The sequence below is a fragment of the Desmodus rotundus genome, chromosome 7 (genome assembly GCF_022682495.2).
Source record: "Desmodus rotundus isolate HL8 chromosome 7, HLdesRot8A.1, whole genome shotgun sequence".
NCBI classification, from domain to species: domain Eukaryota; kingdom Metazoa; phylum Chordata; class Mammalia; order Chiroptera; family Phyllostomidae; genus Desmodus; species Desmodus rotundus.
The window spans coordinates 84,061,056-84,081,224 of NC_071393.1; the positions used below are offsets into that span (position 1 = coordinate 84,061,056).

Consider the following 20,169-nt stretch of genomic DNA (forward strand, 5'->3'; position numbering starts at 1 on the left):
AAGCGGGGGGAAAAGTAATAGCATAAACAATGAAATATAATTTTTTTAAAGATTTAAAAATTTTAAAACCTGCAATACCTGAGTGTTTAGTCAGGAGCACTGACCTCTTTTCCCTTAGATTGTCAAATAAATCACAATAGCCAACACAACAATAGCAGTCTGGCATGAATGAACAAAAATTACACCTATTTTTTTTTGTCAGATCAGCTAAAAAATATAGTTTTTAGTGTGTCACAGAATTTGAGTAGTTAGTGTATGTGTGCCATGGCATGATGAAGACAATAAGGCCTAAATCAACCTTTTCGTTTCTAAAGCCAACAGTTTCTGAGCAACGGGGCTGTCCTGCCATTAAATGGGGATGCAGGGGTTCAACAGATCCCAAGTGGCTTTTATTAGTCAGGTACAGTCCCTTACCTAATAAGAAAAGACAGATATATTCACGCGTAGATTACAATGCACTTCACCCTACCATATGGCTTCCGAAATACTAGAGGAGAAAGAGGTCCACTGTCCTCTCAAGTGGCAGCTAAGCTACACCATGATTCACCGGGCCCCCTGACTAACAATCTTGATCTACCCACCTCTATAGTCTGCAGAATTCCTTTCTAGCGGGCTGTGGTGACTGGCACTCTGAGGTCCCCAAACTGTAATTATATTTAAGGGTTTATTCCTGAGTGCTTTGATATTCCTGTGTTTTTTTAGCCCTTCTAAACTCTAACTACATTAATATTCTTAATATTGATATCATAATAACCAAGTTTTTGTACCAATATTGTTATGTAGAAAAATGCAGTGTTTTATAATTATAGTCAAATTCATTAACAACTACAATTGATTTCTTTTTAAAGGAGCACACACACACACACAAATAAAGGAACACACAAACGCCTTTGGTTCTCTTCGTTTAAGTGTAAACTGTAAATTAGAAATACTTATCATAGGGAACTGGATGAGTGACATGACAAATTCATGCAATATAATAATCTGAAGCTATTAAAAAACAAATTATAGAAGAATATGTACTGGCAAGAGAAAATGTTCGCAATATACTACTTACAGAAAAAATCTTGCTACAATATGGTATTCCCCCAAAATCCTATTTTGCTAAAGAGTATATACATAGAAAAGAGACCAGAAGAACACACATCAAAATATGCAGTATCTGAGGGTAATGGATTACACGAAATTTCTCCTTTTATATTTCTAAATTTTCCAAAGTTCTGCACTGAATATTTATTACAGTTTTAAAAACTTTTTAAAGAAAAGTAACTCCCAAAGTAATTTTGCAAGTCATTCCTTACACTATTTCACATCTATTATTAGCAAAGGTAATGGAACATCTTTCACCATAGAAGACTCTCAATTAAGTTTTAATAGAAGGGATGCAGTTTTTCCAGTTGCCTCTAAAAATAGCAAAAAGATTTACTGGGTCACTACCATGTGCCAGGTCTTCTCACATATTCTAGTAAAAGTGAAACATTAAGGATAGTCAGGGGAAAAAAGTGACTAATAATATGACTACAGTAATATCATCTTACAATTTTAAAAAGACTTAGCACCTCCACTCAACAAACAGTTTGATCCAAGTAACTTTCATTGAGCATTTACTGGGTGGGGGATTCTGGCGAGAGAGGAGTCTGGTGAACAAAGTCCAAAGTCCAGGGGGCTGCGGCTGGGAGTTGCTAAGAATGCGGTCTGAGGCCCCAACACGGACCTACATCAGAATCTCCATTTTAACAAGACTCTTCGGTGACACAAATGGACACCAAAGTTTTTTTGTTTGTTTGTTTGTTTAATTTTTATTGTTATTCAATTACAGTTGTATGCCTTTTCTCCCCACCCCTCCACCCCACCCCAGCTGAACCCACCTCCCTCCCCCACCTCCACCCTCCCCCTTGATTTTGTCCATGTGTCCTTTATAGTAGTTCCTGTAATCCCCTCTTCCCACTGTCCCCACCCCACTCCCCCCTGGCTATTGTTAGATTGTTCGTAACTTCAATGTCTCTGGTTATATTTTGTTTGCTTTTTTCTTCTATTGCTTATGTTCCACTTAAAGGTGAGATCACATGGTATTTGTCCCTCACCACCTGGCTTATTTCACTTAGCATAATGCTCTCCAGTTCCATCCATGCTGTTGCAAAGGGTATAAGCTCCTTCTTTCTCTCTGCTGCGTAGAATTCCATTGTGTAAATATACCATAGTTTTTGGATCCACTCATTTGCTGATGGGCACTTAGGTTGCTTCCAGTACTTGGCTATTGTAAATTGTGCTGCTATGAACATTGGGGTGCACAGGTTCTTTGGATTGGTGTTTCAGGGTTCTTAGGGTATAATCCCAGCAGCGGAATTGCTGGGCCAAAGGGCAGTTCCATTTTTAGTTTTCTGAGGAAAGTCCATACTGTTTTCCACAGTGGCTGCACCAGTCTGCATTCCCACCAACAGTGCACTAAGGTTCCCTTTTCTCCGCATCCTCTCCAACATTTGTTTGTGGATTTGTTTATGTTGGCCACTCTGACTGGACACCAAAGTTTGAAACGCGCTACACAAACAAATTTATTCTCAAGACAAAATCCTTTGGGGAATCACTGAGAAATTTCAAGCCTGACAATGAGCAGCAGGATCAGATACGTGCATTACACAAAGAAGATAACTCTGGTAGAAGAATAAAAACAGACTACAGGTGGTAAGACCGAAAGTTGTTTAGGAAGTTGTTTTGGAATTCAAATATATATATGGCTCAAGTAGTGTAAGAATTATGCCAGGAAATGCTAACTGATTAGTTTGGGTCGGGGGAACAAATAAGATGATTTCTAAGTTTCAGGTTTGGGTGAATGGATGGATGTTGATGCATTTCACCAGGTAAGGAATACAAATAACAATAATCACAGTGGCTAACATTTCTCAGTAGGTACCAGGCTTTATTCTAAGTCCTTGTCGTGAACGATCTCATTTAATTTTCATAACAACCCTATGAAATAGACACTATTATTATCCCATCCAACAGATGAGGAAGCTAAGACACATGAGTTAAGTAGGGTAGAGTGGCACGAATAGGCATGGAAGAAATGACAAATTCAATTTGAATACATTAGGTTTGAGGTGCTTATAACAATGTCCATAAGGCAGCTGTTTGTAAGGATCTAGGTTTGTAGGGAGAGCAAGTAGGTTAGAAACAGAGATTTGGAAGTCATTGGCACAGGGTTGGTACTTGAATCTTCAGGAGCAGATTAGGCCACAGTGGGAAGGAGTATGGGTCAAGGACACAGCCTAGGAACATCAATATCTAGGGGGCAATAAGAGGTAGGTGAGCTTATGAAGACAAAACAGCCTGAGAGAAAGGAAAATGATAGCTATAACCCCAAAAGCAATAATAACAGCTAACAGTTATAAGTGCATACTACATAATGATCACCATTCAAAGTATTTTTATATAATCAAATAATTTAATCATAATTAAAACCACGTACTGTAGGTATTAGTATCCTCATTATTGAAATGAGAAAATTGAGGCAGAGAAGTTAAGTGGTTTGGTCAAGGTTGCACAGAAAGTGAATAGTAAATCCAGGACTCAAACCAGAATTCCACCTCTAAGTGTAGAGCGAGTTCATGTCCCTGACTGCCGTGATGCACTGCCTCTCTATCAGGCACTGGGAGATGTGCAACCAAGGAAGGAAACGGTTGTAACAAAGCCCTCACAATAGAATCCAGTCCACAGTAAGGGTTCAGTAAATTTTAACCATTGTTGTTTCATAATGGTGCTGTCATGGAGTCACGCATTTATGCAAGCTACAGTTTTTAGAAGAAAACAAATGAAACCTAAATAATGTAAAAAAAAAAAGGTTTTAGTGGAGAAAGAAAAGCAAAGAAACTCCCAAGGATGCTAAGGCTTAAAGGCAGTGTCCTATACCTTCAATATCTAAGTATCCATACAATCAACCTTCTACCACATTTGTGGCTTCCCGTCCTGCTGTACACGGCAATGAACTGCGGGCCTCACAAATCTCAAAATGCCTCTGTGCACTATAAAGGTTCCTTTCTAGGGTGCTATCTTTAGCACTGGGTGTATGTTTTTCTCTATCCTAGTTGTTTTAAAGCAGTTATTGATGTTGAAGGTTGCTTGGGTTCCTGACTGCCCACTAAAAGCAAACTCATCCTGACCACTCCATGCAAATGGTAATTTATTCTAATTAAGAGGACATGCCATCTGCAATGAAATGACAATACAGCATTTTCAGGGGGGGGGTTAAAAAGATTTTATTTATTTATTTTTAGAGAGAGAAGGGAGAGAGAAACAGGGAAACATCAATGTGTGGTTGCCTCTTGAGCACTCCCTACTGGGGACCAGGCCCACAACCCAGGCATGTGCCCTGACTGGCAATTGAACCAGAGACCGTTTGGTTCACAGGCCAGCACTCAATCCACTGAGCCACACCAGTCAGGGCTAAGGTATTTTTTAAATTAAACTTACATTGTTTAGACTTGTAGGACAGTAGCTTCACGGGGTTTTTTCCTCTTTTTAAAATTCTTTCTAATTCAATTATTTTTGATTTCCAAAAGGTTAAATTTTGAAATAAATTTATATATTTCGACTCTAAGAGAATTTCTCAAAACAGAGTAAAAGTACTCTGGCAGAAAGCAACTCACAGAAATGGGACATCTGGTCATCTTAGCCCTGAAGCAATGTACATAAAAAGTGCAATTTTTAAAATGAAATAAATGTGAATACCCTACACTGCATAAATGTAAATGCCAACCCTTACCAGGGAGATTTGCAATCTAAAATTGACTGAAACTGACTAATTCAAGCAAAGATTTGTGGTGTATCCAAATGATAGAATATCATGCAGCCATTAAAAACATTCTCAATGACTATTTAATATTGTAAAAATTCACACAATACCTGTTAAGTTTAAAAAATTATAGGAGAATTCTGGTCAAGATGGTAGCATAGGCAGACACGGCTCACCTCTTCGCACAACCACATCAAAATTACAACTAAAATACAAAACCGCCATCACTCAGGAACATCACAAATTGAGCTGAAAGGAAGTCTGACAACTAAAAACTCGAGATGAATGGAAGTCTGACAACTACAGAATTAAAGAAACCATATCCATCCAGACTGGTAGGAGGGGCGCAGACATGGAACGGGCTAGTGCAACACCCACGTGGACAGAAATTCGGGAGAGATACCTCCAGGATGAGGAGTCCCAGACCCACACCAGGATTCCAGTGCCTGGAATATAAGTCCCCACAACTTCCAGCCCAGGATTCCAGTGCCAGGGATATAAGTCCCCACTTCTGGCTGCAAAAACCAGCAGGGACTGAGTTGGTGGAAGAAACTACTGGAGCCCCAAGCAGTTCCTCTATGAGAACTCACACACAGACTCACCTGCTCAGACTCATTCCCTCTGAGCTCCAACACCAGGGTAGCAGCTTGAAAGGCACCAGTGACAGACAGGGAGAAACTGAAGTGTCTGGCATTAAGGCGAGCAGAGGCCATTGCCCCTTTGCTAAACCCTCCCCAAACAGAGCTAGTAAACTGGTCATCAACCTGGCTAACACTGTTCGACCTGCCTTGGAGATCCCCAGAGGCTCTGTCCCACCCAATTTACAGACCCACCCAAGGAGTGCATAAAAATGGATGGTCTTAGCTCCTAAAGCCTATCAAATGAGCAACAGCTGGCTTCAGGGAGCCCCACTGGCAGCCAGATTAGATTCAGAGCTTGGCTTTGCCTGGATTCTCTGAGTCTAGCACAAGTAGCAGCCATCTCAAATTGCTTTGTGGCTCAGGCAGGATGGCCCCAGGGAAAACACAGGTGGGGGCTGACCTTGGCCTGCACCACAGGGAAACCCAAGGCCAGTGCACCCAGTGGACAGCTATAGACTATGTAGGATCACCACCACCCTGTCCCTGCACTGCTGATCCTCTATGGAGGGCAGAGTTTGGTGGTCAGTGGTCACAGCCAGTCCTTGCAGCTGACTAGCCTGGGTAAATCCCTCTCACTGATCTGCCAACAGCAACTAAGGCTCAACTACAAGAGGAGGTGTACTCAGCCCACACAAAGGGCGCACCTCAAGTGCCCAGCCTGAGTGACAGGGGAGGCTGTGCCACTGGACCCTACAGGACACCTACTACATTAGGCCACGCTACCAAGACATGGAGTCAAAGCAGCTCTACCTATTACATAGAAACAAACACAGGGAGGCTGCCAAAAAGAGGAGACAAAGGAACGTGGCCCAAAAGAAAGAAGAGATCAAAACCTCAGAAAAAGAACTAAACAAAATGGAGATAAGCAATCCATCACATACAGAGCTCAAACACTGGTTATAAGGATGTTTAAGGAACTTAGTGAGGACCTCAACAGCATAAAAAGATTCAGTCAGAAACTAAGGATACACTAACTAAAATAAAGAACAATTCACAGGCAAACAACAGTAGAGTGGATGAGGCTGAGAATGAAATCAATGATTTGGAACATAAGGAAGAAAAAAACAACCACAAAGAACAACAAGAAAAAGGAAACCAAAAAAATGAGGATAGTATAAACAGCCTCTGGGACAACTTCAAGAGGTCCAACATTCACATTATATGGGTGCCAGAAGGAGAAGAGAAAGAACAAGAAATTGGAAATCTATCTGAAAAAATAGTGAAAGAAAAATTCCCTAATTTGGTGAAGGAAACAGACATGCAAATCCAGGAAGACAGAGAGTTGCAATTATGATGGGTGCAAAGAGACCCACTCCAAGACACATCATAATTAAAAGGCCAAGGTTAAAGATAAAGAGAGATTCTTAAAAACAGCAGAGAAACGTAGTTACCAGATGTGAGGGGGTAAGGGAAGAATGGGTGAAGAGGAGAGGGGATTAAGAAGTACAAATAGGTAGTCACAGAATAGTCTTGGGGATGTAAAGTACAGTAGAGGCAATGGAGTAGCCAAAGAACTTACATGCATGACCCACAGACATGAACAATGGTGTGGGGACTGCCTGAGACAGGGTAGGGAGCACTGGGTAGAGGGTGGCAAAGGGGAAAAAGATCAGGACAACTATAACAGCATAATCAATAAAACAAAAAAAATAAAGTAAAATAAAAATTATAAAAATTACCATTACAAATATAGATATAAGACTTAAGGAAGCAAATCATTGTTGACAATAATTATCTCTGGGTGGAATGATTACTTTTAATTTTCTTCTTTTATATGTTTCTGTATTTTTCAAACTGTCTACAATATATCATTTCTTTAAGCAGAAAACTGAAATGTCAATTATTTTTTAATTTTTTTTCAATCTTTTTCTGTTTTTAACCCTTTCCCACTTTTTCTTAACCCTGTCTAAGTCTTAAGGTCTAAAGCACAAGTTCTCAGGGTGGGAGGAAGGAGCAGAGGGAAAGGGGAAAAAGATCAGGACAACTATAACAGCATAATCAATAAAACAAAAAAATAAAGTAAAATAAAAATTATAAAAATTACCATTACAAATATAGATATAAGGGGGGGGTCTTTGGCTCCCCTCTCCGCCCCCCCACCCTGGAAATATCTGTAAACAACATGATTAGTTGCCACAACTGGGAGTGGGGGATGCTAATGGATCTAGCACAGAAAGGTTAGGGATTTGACTAAATCCTAAAATAGACAGAACAAGCATGGGGCAGGGGGGGTGGGAAAGGGGAGAATTATGTAGCCTACTATGTTAATAGTGCAGAGGTTGAAAAATCTTGGTCTACAATGAAAAAAATGAGTATAAACAGGAAGAATGGGCTAAAATACAATATTAGCTCTAGTAGACTTAACTCTTCATTTCTAAGATCTTTAAAAATATATAAATTGGGCTAATGAAAATTTAATCCAGGTTTTGACCCAAATCCTTATTATTAAGATACACATTTCCTGATTTGATGGACAACATCTCCAGGAGTTCTGCTCCCAACCTGAGCAGGACACTTGTCAAACTAGAAGTAAGCTTGAGCATACAGAGATCAATCCTACATAAAAGTATTTTAAGTAGTACTGCAAAAATGTTTTAAAGAGAGATGACCTGGTAAACTGAATAACTAAGTTCTAACTAATCTGGACTAACTAGTCTAAAAACTAGTCCAACATGAGCGATTAATTGTTTAAAACACATACATAAGCACAGGGAAAGTGATTTATGCAAACTCATGCATAATTACTTCCTATTGTGATGTCAGATCCAGGGAGTGGTAACACAAGCAAAGATACACAGAGTTGAGGAAATGAAGTACCCTCTTCGATCTAAGTTAGTAAATAACAAAGTACAACAGAGCATGAGGTGTGACTGGATGAAATAAAGTAGCAAGGGCATCAAAAAGTAGATGACAGGGTGGAAGGTAAGAGCAGAGAAAGATATTACACTGAAGATGAATTCAAGTGATTATTTGGACAGTCAGAAAGGAGTAATAAGAAATTTTGCAATTTATCTCTAGGTGAAAATGGGGGAAGAGAAGAATGTAAGCAAGCAAGGAAGTGAAGAAAAGCAAGGGAAATAAAATGTTGAGGAAACAGGGCTGGAAGAGATCAGAAGGAAAGGTGACATAGAGTTCACAGTCCCTAATTAAGACAATGCAAGATACTTTTCAAATCTTCAATGTCTGACATGCTCGTAATAACATATGCTTGTATGGATTTTCCATGGCTTTTTTAAAAATTCAAAATGATTTTCTTTTTCTACTTTTTTTAGATTTCATTTCTTTATTTTTAGAGAGAAGGGAAGGGAGGGAGAAAGAGAGGGAGAGAAACATTCCATGTATGAGAGATATATCGATCCGTTGTCTCTCGCACGCCCCCAACTGGGGACCTGGCCTGCAATCCACGCATACACCCTAACTGGGAATCGAAACCACGGCCTTTTGGTTTGCAGGCCAGAACTCAATCCACTAAGCCACACCAGTCAGGGCTCAGAATGACTTTCTAAGGAAAAGATATCCAATATTCTCTTGGGAGGCAAAACTATCCCAATCTTCTCTGCTCAAAGATCAGAAAAGGAGGGGCAGAATTCAAGCACTTTGTCATTTTTGGTGATTTATTAACAGTGGACATCAATTAAGGGTAGTCGTTTTGTCTAACAGCACTATTCCTTATGATGGGGAGAAGCTTTCAACTCCCCCACCAGGTCTGAGTGGACTATCAGTCATGATGCTCCGTCTTCCCCTCTGAGTGAGCATGACTTGACCAGTCATGGTATTCTTCCCCCCACGCCTACACAACACAGTGAAAGGTGGGGGCACGTGACCCCAGCGAAGGCAACCAGAATTCATTCACCAGGCTCTCTGCTCCAGGTCCAGAGCTACAAGATCGTGAGGTCTGCAGTCACCACTGACGGTCTTTTTCATCCCGAAAAGAGCTGTCCTGACGATAAAACCAATGTCAGCCAGCACAATGGGACAGAGAGGAAAGCCAGTGATGGAGAGCCCCAGAGACCACTGCTGAGCCTTAAATCTCGCCATGCCTACACTTACTTTCTGGTCATATAAGCAAATATGACACTTTTTGGCTTTGAGTTGGGTTTCCGTTATTTCCAACTAAAGTAGCTTTAGCTAATAAACTGTTTCACACTGTCAAAGAGAGGTTAGGTAAATCGATTTGTCAGAACCATTATCTATGAATTATTCAGAACCTTCCCTTTATAGGGGGGAACCCCCCCGAAAAAGTAATTTATATATAAAAAATTGTGTTTAGTTCAGTCACCTTCAAAGTACTCCCCATTTGATGTAATACACCTATGGAGACGTTGTTTCCACTGCTCAAAACAGTTTTTGAACTCATCGATTTTAATGCCTTCTAGGGCTTCTGCCATTTTTTGTTTCACCTCTTCCGCATCGGCAAAAGGTTTCCCTTTGAGGCCTTTTTTCACCCAGGGAAACAAACACAAAAAAGTCACTCAGTGTGAGATGGGGTAAATAAAGGGGGTGGGTCATGGGGGAGGTCATGCCGTTTTTTTGTCAAAAACCGCTGAACACTCAGATCGGTGTGGGCAGGTGCACTCAAAAACCACCCATCATGAAATGGGAAAATGCATTGAGCCTTCAAAAAAATTTCACTGACACCAAACGCAGCCTCTCATAGCAACGCCAGCTGGTGCACTGACACAGACGGGCTCCTACAACGCTGGCAGGGGAAGCCTGTACTACAAGCAGCCTGCCCTCCAGAAGATCATTCTGGTGTTTGTTGGGGTCCCCTCCTTGTATGTCCTACATCTTAACTGATATCATAACATGAGATTAACATGTAAACTTAATGTTTAAGGCAGAAATTCATTTTAAATGACTTACTTATTTATTTCAAGATCTCACAAGTATACATTGATCCTTTGCCTCTCACACGCCCCCAACTGGGGACCTGTCCTACAACCCAGGCATGTGCCCTGACTGGGAATCAAACCGGCAACCCTTTGGTTTGCAGGTTGGCACTCAATCCACTCAGCTACACCAGCCAGGCAAAATGTTTGATATCTTGTTAGTGGTGGTGATTACATGACAGAATATATTTGTCAAAATTCATTAAAGTGTATACTTTAAATCAGTTAATTGTATTACATGTACATCATACCTCAATAAAGTTGATTAGTGAACTGAGATTTGTGTTAGAAACTTCTATTCTTGGTTAAATATATTCCCAGCTCACCTTCATCTTTCTAAACCAAAGAATTCTACCCTTTTAATCTGTCTAGCCTCTTCACTGCCCTAATCATTGAAAATTCCCTAGTTTCAGGGTATATTTTTCAAAAGCAAAAACCACCCCCCACCACACACACACACACAGAATTCCCAGTCAGGACAACACATGTTCTTGCGTGAGTGACCACGGACAGGCAAAACTTGTCTTTTTTGTGTCAAGTCTCCCTCCGGTCTAGCATTTTGCCCATGTTTTTTGGCCATAGCAGCACATAGGCCAAAGGAGGTAGATAGTTGGTCCCTATGAACATTCAGCGGGGCATAACACATTTCTCCCTTGATTTCAATCAAGTTTGGAGTCATTACTTTGAAATCAAAACATAATTACATCATCCCTAAATTCTACAATTGGCAACAAGCCTCCACTAACTGGTTAAGGAGACTTCCAACTTAAGAGGGCTTAGCAGAGAAATGTAGGATGTAGGAGGCAGGAAGAAGGCAGGGACAAGATTCTGCAAAGTGAAGAAATCTGTATCAGCACAAACCGAGGCTGACATCACAGCCAAGGCAGATGGGGGATGAAAACTGTTCAAAGGCAAAATTGGCCAAAGGACATTAGTGCACTAAGGACCTAAGGAAATAAGACATCAAATGCAGACACCAGTAAGAAAGGTAAAGGGGTAGGTGTGCCGAGGAAAGATTGGATCAATCACCCAAACTCCTTTTCCATCTATCCCCACCTCGCACTGTAAGTGACACTCCACAGGAGTGATTCCCAAGGTCGGCCTCTGTATTAAGTATCTCTATTAGCTGGGCTAAAGTGGAACCATAACATATTTTTTTAAAAACATAACATATATTTTTAAAAACAAACTCTTCTCTCTACTCTGGTGGGCAAACACAACTTCAGTAACTCTCTAAATAATCTGGAAAAGAGAAGAAACTAAGCACAAGGGAATTTTTGAGGCTGATAAAAATGTTCTAATTTAAAAAATTTTTTTATTTATTTACTTTTAGTGAGAGGGGAAGGGTGGGGGAAAGAGAGGGAGAGAAACATCAATGTGTAAGAGATACACTGATCCTTTGCCTCTCACACGCCCCCAACTGGGGACCTGTCCTACAACCCAGGCATGTGCCCTGACTGGGAATCAAACCCTTTGGTTTGCAGGTTGGCACTCAATCCACTCAGCTACACCAGCCAGGCAAAATGTTTGATATCTTGTTTGTGGTGGTGATTACATGACAGAATATATTTGTCAAAATTCATTAAAGTGTATACTTTAAATCAGTTAATTGTATTACATGTACATTATACCTCAGTAAAGTTGATTAGAGAGAGAGGCAGGCACTGGAGGAAAAGAAGGGACAAACTCCCCAGGCAGACAAATGGGAAAAGTCTGGGAAGACTACTGTGGGACAGAGGATAGTGTCTCTCAGGGTGGAGTGGGAGGAGGGGCTCGCCCGCCCAGTATTTTACTGAGGGCCAGACTTCATTCCACAGATCAGCCGGGAGTTTACACTTCCAGTAACGCCTTATACTTCATCAGGAACTGCCCTGAGTGGAGACAAATAAATCCAAGTCCATATTCCCTGGGCCACGTGCCCCTAGATTCTCCCAATGGAGGCAAATATCCATCATAAAATGATAACCAGAGAACCTAACATACCTTCTGAGATAAGATGTCAGGTAAGGGGATTCATCTCTCCTCTCCCACACCCTCCTATAGAAAAGTTAGCACCACACCCCCGACCCTTTGGACGCTGTAGTTAAATCCCTGGAACCCCATTCACAGATCTTTCCCCAGCATTCCTCTACTTTGAAAAGCTATCAGCACCACAGATATTTATTTATTAATTTTTTTAAAAATTATTTATTTATTTTTAGAGAAAGGGGAAAGGAGGGAAAAAGAGAGGGAAACATCCATGGGAGTTGCCTCTCATACACCCCCAGATGGGGACCTGGCCCCCATGAATGTGCCCTGACCAGGTTCACCGGTGGTGACCTTTCGGTTCACAGCCCTGCGTTCAATCCACTGAGCCACACCAGCCAGGGTGCACCGCAGAGATTTAAACTGTTCATCTGACAGTAGGAATTCTCATTAAATTAGAATCTCTTTGTAATCTTTTAGCCACTGGGCAATACACTGAACTTTCACACTACAAGAGGCAGTAGCATTTCAAGAGAAAATCATGAGTATTCTGCTTTGCTCCAGTAATCTAAAGAAGTATTTGAGTAGCTTATTTGAGTTCTTTAGAATCAGTAAAAATTCATGATTAGTAGGAATAAACTTTCATTTTCCAAAGTTAGAACTACTAGCATTAATTTACACTATTTCCTCTCCTTCCCCCCCTATACCTAATCCACCACAGAGACCTATCTCTCAGATGTGTCCCCTTCCTTCCCACACGTTCTGCCCGGTTTCAGTCTCCCAGGCCTTCATCACTTCACATTCTGTTTCCCGCAACAGTTTCCTTGGTCTCCCAGGGTCCCAGCTCTCCTCTCTATTACTCATCCTGTTCAACATGCTTGAAAATGTGCTTACTTGTTTAGTAACTTCTTTACACCCTGCTTGATTCCTACAAATGGACTAAATTATCCCAAATCCTTATTTTCATTCTATCTCTCTTCTAAGTATTCTTTCATTCATCCAACAAATATTTAATCAGCACCTACTATGTGTGAGACAATGAGTAAGGCTCTACCAGAGGATAAATAAAACTCTGATCAGCATCTCCGAGGGTTACCGTGGGAGCGGCAGACATGCACACAAGTAACTATAATAAGATGGAAATTTGTATGGGTCATTAAGACGGAACTGTCAGCTGTATGTCAAGTAAAATTAGAATTGGTAAGGAAGATGTAGAATGCAAAGAGACAAGGGAAAGCCTGCTGAGGTTTCCAACCTCACGGACTTGGAGAACTGCAGTGCCATTAGCAGGCCCAGGGACACCAGGAAGAAACACAGATGGAACGGGCATGACAGGAGACTTGAGGAAATGATCAGACGAGATTGTTGTCCTGCTTTAAAATTTTGGAAGCAGTCTGAGAAATCTAATTTTGACACCAAAATAGTAGAACTTCCAGGATTGACAGTTTAAAGGAACAATGGCATAGAATATAAAATTAAAACTATCCCAGAAAAACTCTTGGCCATGTAGCATCAGTGGGTATGAGGGAATATGGTGGGAAAGGAAGGCTATAGATACGCAATCTACTGGCTTAAACAGCTGTTTCAACTAGACAAGTTTATGTGGCTCTAGAGTGAGGGTTTTAAACCCTTTCTGCACTGTCACAAAACTCAGCATCCTGACACGCCACGGAGACTCCCGTGAAACAACGTCAGGTAATCTTGGCCATTCCACAGCTTTCACAGTACTATCAGTGGTGTCTCCGAACCTCAACTAAGGAGGACTAGCAAGACATCTTATTGCTGCTAATGATCTGTCTAGGTCTAATTAATAAACTCTGCTCCATAAATGCTAAATGCTTTGAAGTGGCTGAAAGCATCGATGGGTGATGTTATGATTCAGATTTCCACTGACAAGTCAAGACTAGCAAATATTTTCAAAATCAGAAGCAATGACACATCACAGACACCTTCAATTCCTTTGGGAAGCCAGGCAGATCTAAAAATAAATCAACACACAACTCTATGAATATTCTAAAAACCACCACCGAATTGGTATGGTATGGGAATTATATCTCAATAAATCTGTAATTTTTAATACCAACAAACATGTTTTAAACAAAATGTTAGATTGCAGAAGTATCATATCCTAGGAACACAGCTATCATCCTTAAAATATTTGTACTGCTGGAAAAATTTACAAAATGGAAACCCTATTAAATTGCCATGAAAAACCATTATCATTTTACCTAAATAGAATAAACTGAAGGGTCTCTTGCCTTTCACCACAATAAGAGCTGATGTATATCACACATCAAAATCTTCCTTTAGCTCTGAGTGACATTTTTTAAAAGGGCACTTTTCCGATTTAACCACTATGTTGAATACCATAATGATAGCATGTCACTAATACAGCTTTCCTAGTTCTCTACCCCGGAACTTCCTTTCCCATAATCCTCTACAAGCGAAAAATCCTTGTGGCTATCCATTGACACTACTTCTAATGATTTCCCTCTCCCTCTAATAATCACTATCCAAGCTTTGGTTTCTAGAACCATTCCAACATTCCCCAAGTCCCAACCCGTTCCCCAGCTTCTGCTAATACCATAGTAGCTCTCTACCTTTTGTTGAGTTACAGCAGGTTATTTATGCCCTTGGAGATTCAAAATAGGTCAAGAATATAAGAAGCAGACTATGAGCCCTTTGAGGGAAAGGACTGTGTCTTGTTCACTGTTAGAACCTCTCAACGTTAAGCAGAGTACCTGACAGCCAGGAGGTGGTCAATAAATACTTTTGCCCACCATTAAGCTAAAGTCCATTCACACAAAGAATAAGCCAACAACAGCCAAGTGACTAGATCATTCTTAGGCATAAGTGCATTTAGGAGAAGGCCGCTGTCTTAGACTCAACTTCAGTCTTGATGTCTAAACCAATCTGTCTTTATAATGACTAGAAGGTAATTTTAAAACGGGCTGTGGTGAAGCTATGGCAGAAGCCCCAAACCTGACAATTGAAAAATCACAGTATGTTCCCTGCCCCCGCCCCGTCACTTTGTAGAGAAATTCACAGGTTACAAAAAGCTTTCCTATTTATTTGTAAGTTTAATCCTCACAACAGCTGTGTAAGAGATGCAGGGCACATACAATTAACTCCATTTACTGAAAACCCAAGGTCACACAGTAAGTGAAAAGGCCTGGGTCTAGAATCCAGTTCTCTTGATGTTGACTCCAGACCTCTTTTCTCTGTAACGTGCTGCAACTTGGCCCTGGGCTTAGTTGGGTCTCATTTGGAAGCAATGATTCTAGAATCCTAAATGGAGATTCTGCTGCAAATGCGAACTTGAGAAGTTAAGGCCATTTTGTTAATGGTAATTAGAGGTAATTAACAGCTGACAAAACACTTACCTACACATGTGAGTTACAGTATAAAATACCATGATTACACACACTCACAAAGGACACCACACACTGCCTGAGACAAATTTTCAGAACAGTCTTCAAAGGAACAGTTCTCCAAAACATGCCATTTACAGATTACCAGACCCGAGAATACTGATGTCAGCATTGCGAAGAAAAGGATGCCACTTCCCTTAAATTAAACCCAGAAGAAAAGGCTCGCCCCAGTGTATGGTGAAGACATGGAGTCTAACAAGGCTCTAGGGATTACACGCAGGTTGCAAACTCCCAGCGACAAATGAATAAGGACCATCCCAACCGGTGAGTCAGCTTCCATTTATCCAGCTTCATCGTCCCAGGGCCTCACCACCCCCAGGGCAGCGATCCGAAATCCGGCAACTAAAAGTGAAAATGGGCCGCTGGCAGTTTGCGGGATTCCAAATAATCTCACAGAAAGGCTGGCTGGCGGTAGAAGTGGCACCGCATACCCACACCGGACGTTATTTTAAGCTCGTGTTCCCAAGGGAGGGACCATCTGATCGACCAGACCAGCATCTCCCACCAGCAAGGATTTTTCCCCAAAGCGAACGGGAGGGCTGCGCAGCCCTGACCCAGGCCCGCCCCACTAAATCCCCCTTCCAGAAACACGCTCCGCTCCCAGCCCAGAAAAGGTGTCAGGGGCCAGATACAGCCCACGAGGCCCGCCTCCCTCCGCTGTCTTCATCATCATCACCGCTGGAAAGAGGAAGGCGCCTCTGCGGGCGACAGACCGGCACTGCCGGAGGTTTGGAAATGCTCGGAAGGGGGGTGGCGCTCCCGCCCCTCCCGACCCCTGCCCGACAGCCGGCGCGGTGGCCTGCGCGGCCCCCTCCCACCACCCGCGGGGCGCCCTACCTTTGTGTAGAGCTCGGACGCGGCCATGGCGAGCCCGCGGTGTCGGTGCCCCACGCCTGTGCGGAGGCCGCACCTCCCCTGGGCAGCCGCCCGCGCCGACTAGGAAGCGCCCGGGCGGCTGCCGCCGCCGGGCGCAGGGCAGGGGCGGGCGGGGCGCGGCGGGGCGGGGCGCCTCAGGCGCGGGCGGCCCGCGGGAGCCTCGCCATCACTCTCGGTCTCACGGGGAGCAGCTTCGAGCGCTCCGCGTGCCGGGGGTCCTCGGAGGCGCCGCCGCAGCCCCCTCGGCGGCCGGTGATGCTGCCGCCGCCGCCGCCCTGTGCATTGTGGGAGCGGGAGGAGGCTGCGCTGGAGCGCGGTTACCGCCGCTCTCCGGGCTCTCGCGGGCTCACGCCGCCTCCCCTGGGCTGCGGGCGCCGAGCATCCTCTGGCGGCCAGCCGGCGCTCCCCCGGGCCTGCCGCGGGCCGCACACCAGCCCGGGGGGCGCGTGGCATCCCGGACGCCCCCTACCCAAACAGAGCCCTTGATAGTGCAGAATAACCCAGCCCCGAGAGGCGCGGCGCTGGCTGGTGCCACTGAGGGTATCCAGGTTTTAAAAGACTGCTTCTCCTGTCCTAAGAAGCATTTCTAGGGAAAGGTCTTGGGTGGAGGATTCTTGGAAGGCCATAGGATAACCCAGAATTCCAGAAGAGCCTTGTTAGCAGTAGAGGTCAGGCTCACATCTCAAGAATCTGAGATACAGAATCACCAAGTCACCCAGCACCTTGGTATCTGCAGCAGGGTCGTTTTATGACTCCAGAGCGTAGCGGCCTGTTTTAACCTACAGAAACTTGTGAGCCTTGAAAAGATGCCCCCAGGGGGTGGCCCAAGAGTCTACTCTGTTCCTAGTGCCACTACCCTAGTCTCCAGCCCTGTTCCTCGTCCTGTCCCCGGTGTATCCGCACCATATGTAATCCTGCTGAAGCTGTTTCGGATGCCATCTGAGGGCCTTTGTGAGTGTGGAGGGGTCCATACGTACAATGTAGTTCTGAATCGAAAGCTCAAAGAAATCTCAGAAGCGGCATTCAGTCTGCTCGCTGTTATCTTTGCGCATCCAGCATAAGAATGCGGTTTTTGCACCCCCAACCCCATGCTGTCTTCACCCTCTAACTACCTCCTTCCCACCCACATTTTCATTCCTGGTCGATTATTCTCCATGTATATTTAATCCCAGCTTCTTTTTAGTGTGCTCATCTTTCTTATTTCTTTGAACTCTAAGGGGTGCCCAGTGCCAGCATGCGAATCTGGGATGGCTTCCATCAAGACCATCTCCCAAGGCTGGCGCCCTTGGCTGCTTGTGTGTGTCCTGCATGTGCATTTGAAGGAAGACCATTGACAGAGGACACTTGGGCCAGTCCTCACTCCCAGGAACTCAGGCCTCTCCTTCCCTTACTCACTGCCCACAGTCTCTTCAGAGATGCTAGAGGTAAAGGCTGCAAAGTCCTACAGAATTTTCTGTGTTCCTTACAATTCTAAAATCGAATCCTTGTGTTTTGGGGTCCCACCTTAATTGTCCTTACATAAAATGGAATCGCAAGTGCAGTTATGACCAATACAACTGAAAGGGCACTGGAATGAGATTTAAGAGACTTCAGTTCTACCCCCTTGCACTCCTTCATGCCCTGTGTAAGGTGGTAACCATTCTGTTTTCTCGCCCTTGGGAGAACTGTTGAGAAAGGCCGGGTATGCTGATGGAGGAGTTCAGGCCATGTCACCCCAGGGTATGCTGTTTTGGCAAAGGACTATTTCAAGGGGCACTTGAAAAACAGCAAATACAAGAAAAACACTGACCTTCTTTCTTTTTCCTAAAATCAGGAGATGAATTTCTATATTGAAGATGCCCTCTCTATACCAGAAGGAAAGTAACATTCTTAAAATTGAGGACACAAAGTTAAGACCAAGAGAATTCTATACAGACCTTGTTGAAATAAATTGTATATTCCTTTAGCCTCCCTATATAGTTTAGTGACTCTTCCGCAATTACTTCCTTGTTCAACCTAACATAAAAGCCAGTAGTTTTTGACATTTCTTTGGGTCTTCATTTCCTTGTGAAGGCTCCCATGTTATGTTACACTTAATATGTTTGTATGCCTTTCTCCTGTTAATCTGTTTTTGTCAGTTTAATTTTGACCCAGCCAGCGACCCTAAGAAGGATGAGGAAAATATTTTCTTCCCCTACACTTAGAAAACACTAAAAAACTGAGTCTTATACATGAGTGATTGTGTGTGTGTGTGTGTGTGTGTTTAATGACAGGGAGGAAAAGAAATGAAAATTACTCCTTTTTTAATTCCTGAATACATGCATTCAACCACTCCAGGATCTGGGGCACTAGTAGGAGGAAGGTAGTAGGGATGAGGCGGAGAAGGCTTTTCTACCTTGACCTTACTTACAAGGAGCCCTGATGGTTGGCCTCCCCTGCATTACCCACGTGTATTCACAGTCCCAAGAACTTTGTCAGTAGTCAAGCAGCAATAAACCTGCAATAGTTACAACTTCTGAGGGGTTAGGATTCCCCCCTCCCAGAGGGGAGCCAGAAAACATTGTAGATTTTATTTTTAATCGATAGTTATCAATGACTGCTTTATAATTGGGAATATTTTCATGAAGGTTGTCAAATAAAAACAGTGTACAAAATAATGTGAAAAATCCCTCTCCTCCAAAATATTTGTGGATATTACTTTTTTAAACAAATATTGAGAGTTACAATGTGCCAGAAATGGTGCTACATGCTGAGGATCCATGAACGAACAAAACAGATAAAATTTCTGACCTCAGGGAGCTTACATTCTAGTCAGGAAGGTAGGCGATTGAAAAGGTAGAGCCCTGGCTGGGTGCTCCATTGATTAAAGAAAGCATTGTCCTGAAATGCCAAGGTTGTGGGTTTGATCCCCAGTCAGGGCACGTACAAGAATCAACCAATGAATGGATAAATAAGGGGAACAACAAATTCCCTCCATTCCCTTGTCTCTCTAAGATCAATGAAAAATTTTTTTAAAAGAGAGGCAGAAGGTGAAGGTGATACATGTATTAGTTTGCTAGGGCTAGTGTAATAAAGCGCCACAAACTGGGTTACTTAAGCAGTGATGTACTGTTATGACATGGAGGCCAGAAGTCCCAGATGAAGGTGTTAGGAGGGTTGGTTCCTTTCAGGAGCTGGGAGGGAGAATCTCTTATGTCCCCGTGGTTGGCTAGCAGTCTTTGGTATTCATCGCCTTCTGCTCCATCCCCTGAGTCTCTGCCTTCGTCTTTAACATGGTGTTCTCCCCATGGTGTGTATGCGTATGTCTCTGTGTCTTCTTTTTATAAGGACATAGACATACTGAATTAGGGCCCACCCTAATGATCGCATCTTAAGTTGTTCATCTGCAAAGGCCCTATTTCCAAATAAGGTCTCATAGACAGTACTGGGGGTTAGGACTTCAACATCTTTGGGGGGAACACAATTCAATCCATAACACTCTGAAATGGAAAAAAAAAACTAAACAGAAGAGTGAATGTGGGGAGACCAGCAATTGTAGGAGGGTGGTCATTGGTTTATTCAAGTTTTAAAAACAATTATTGAGAGCCTATTATGTACCA

General features: G+C 42.9%; 1 protein-coding gene across 4 annotated transcripts in view; it reads right to left on the reverse strand.

Moving 5' to 3' along the window:
• Positions 1–16,857, reverse strand: part of MYO5A (myosin VA) — a 172,647-nt gene extending 155,790 nt beyond the window's left edge. For all 4 annotated transcript variants that reach the window (XM_053928126.2, XM_053928125.2, XM_053928124.2 and 1 more), the window contains exon 1: positions 16,553–16,857. In XM_053928126.2, coding sequence (XP_053784101.1) covers positions 16,553–16,579 — 27 coding nt within the window. In that variant the 5' untranslated portion in view covers positions 16,580–16,857. The remainder of the gene's footprint in view (positions 1–16,552) is intronic.
• Positions 16,858–20,169: the final 3,312 nt, after the last annotated feature.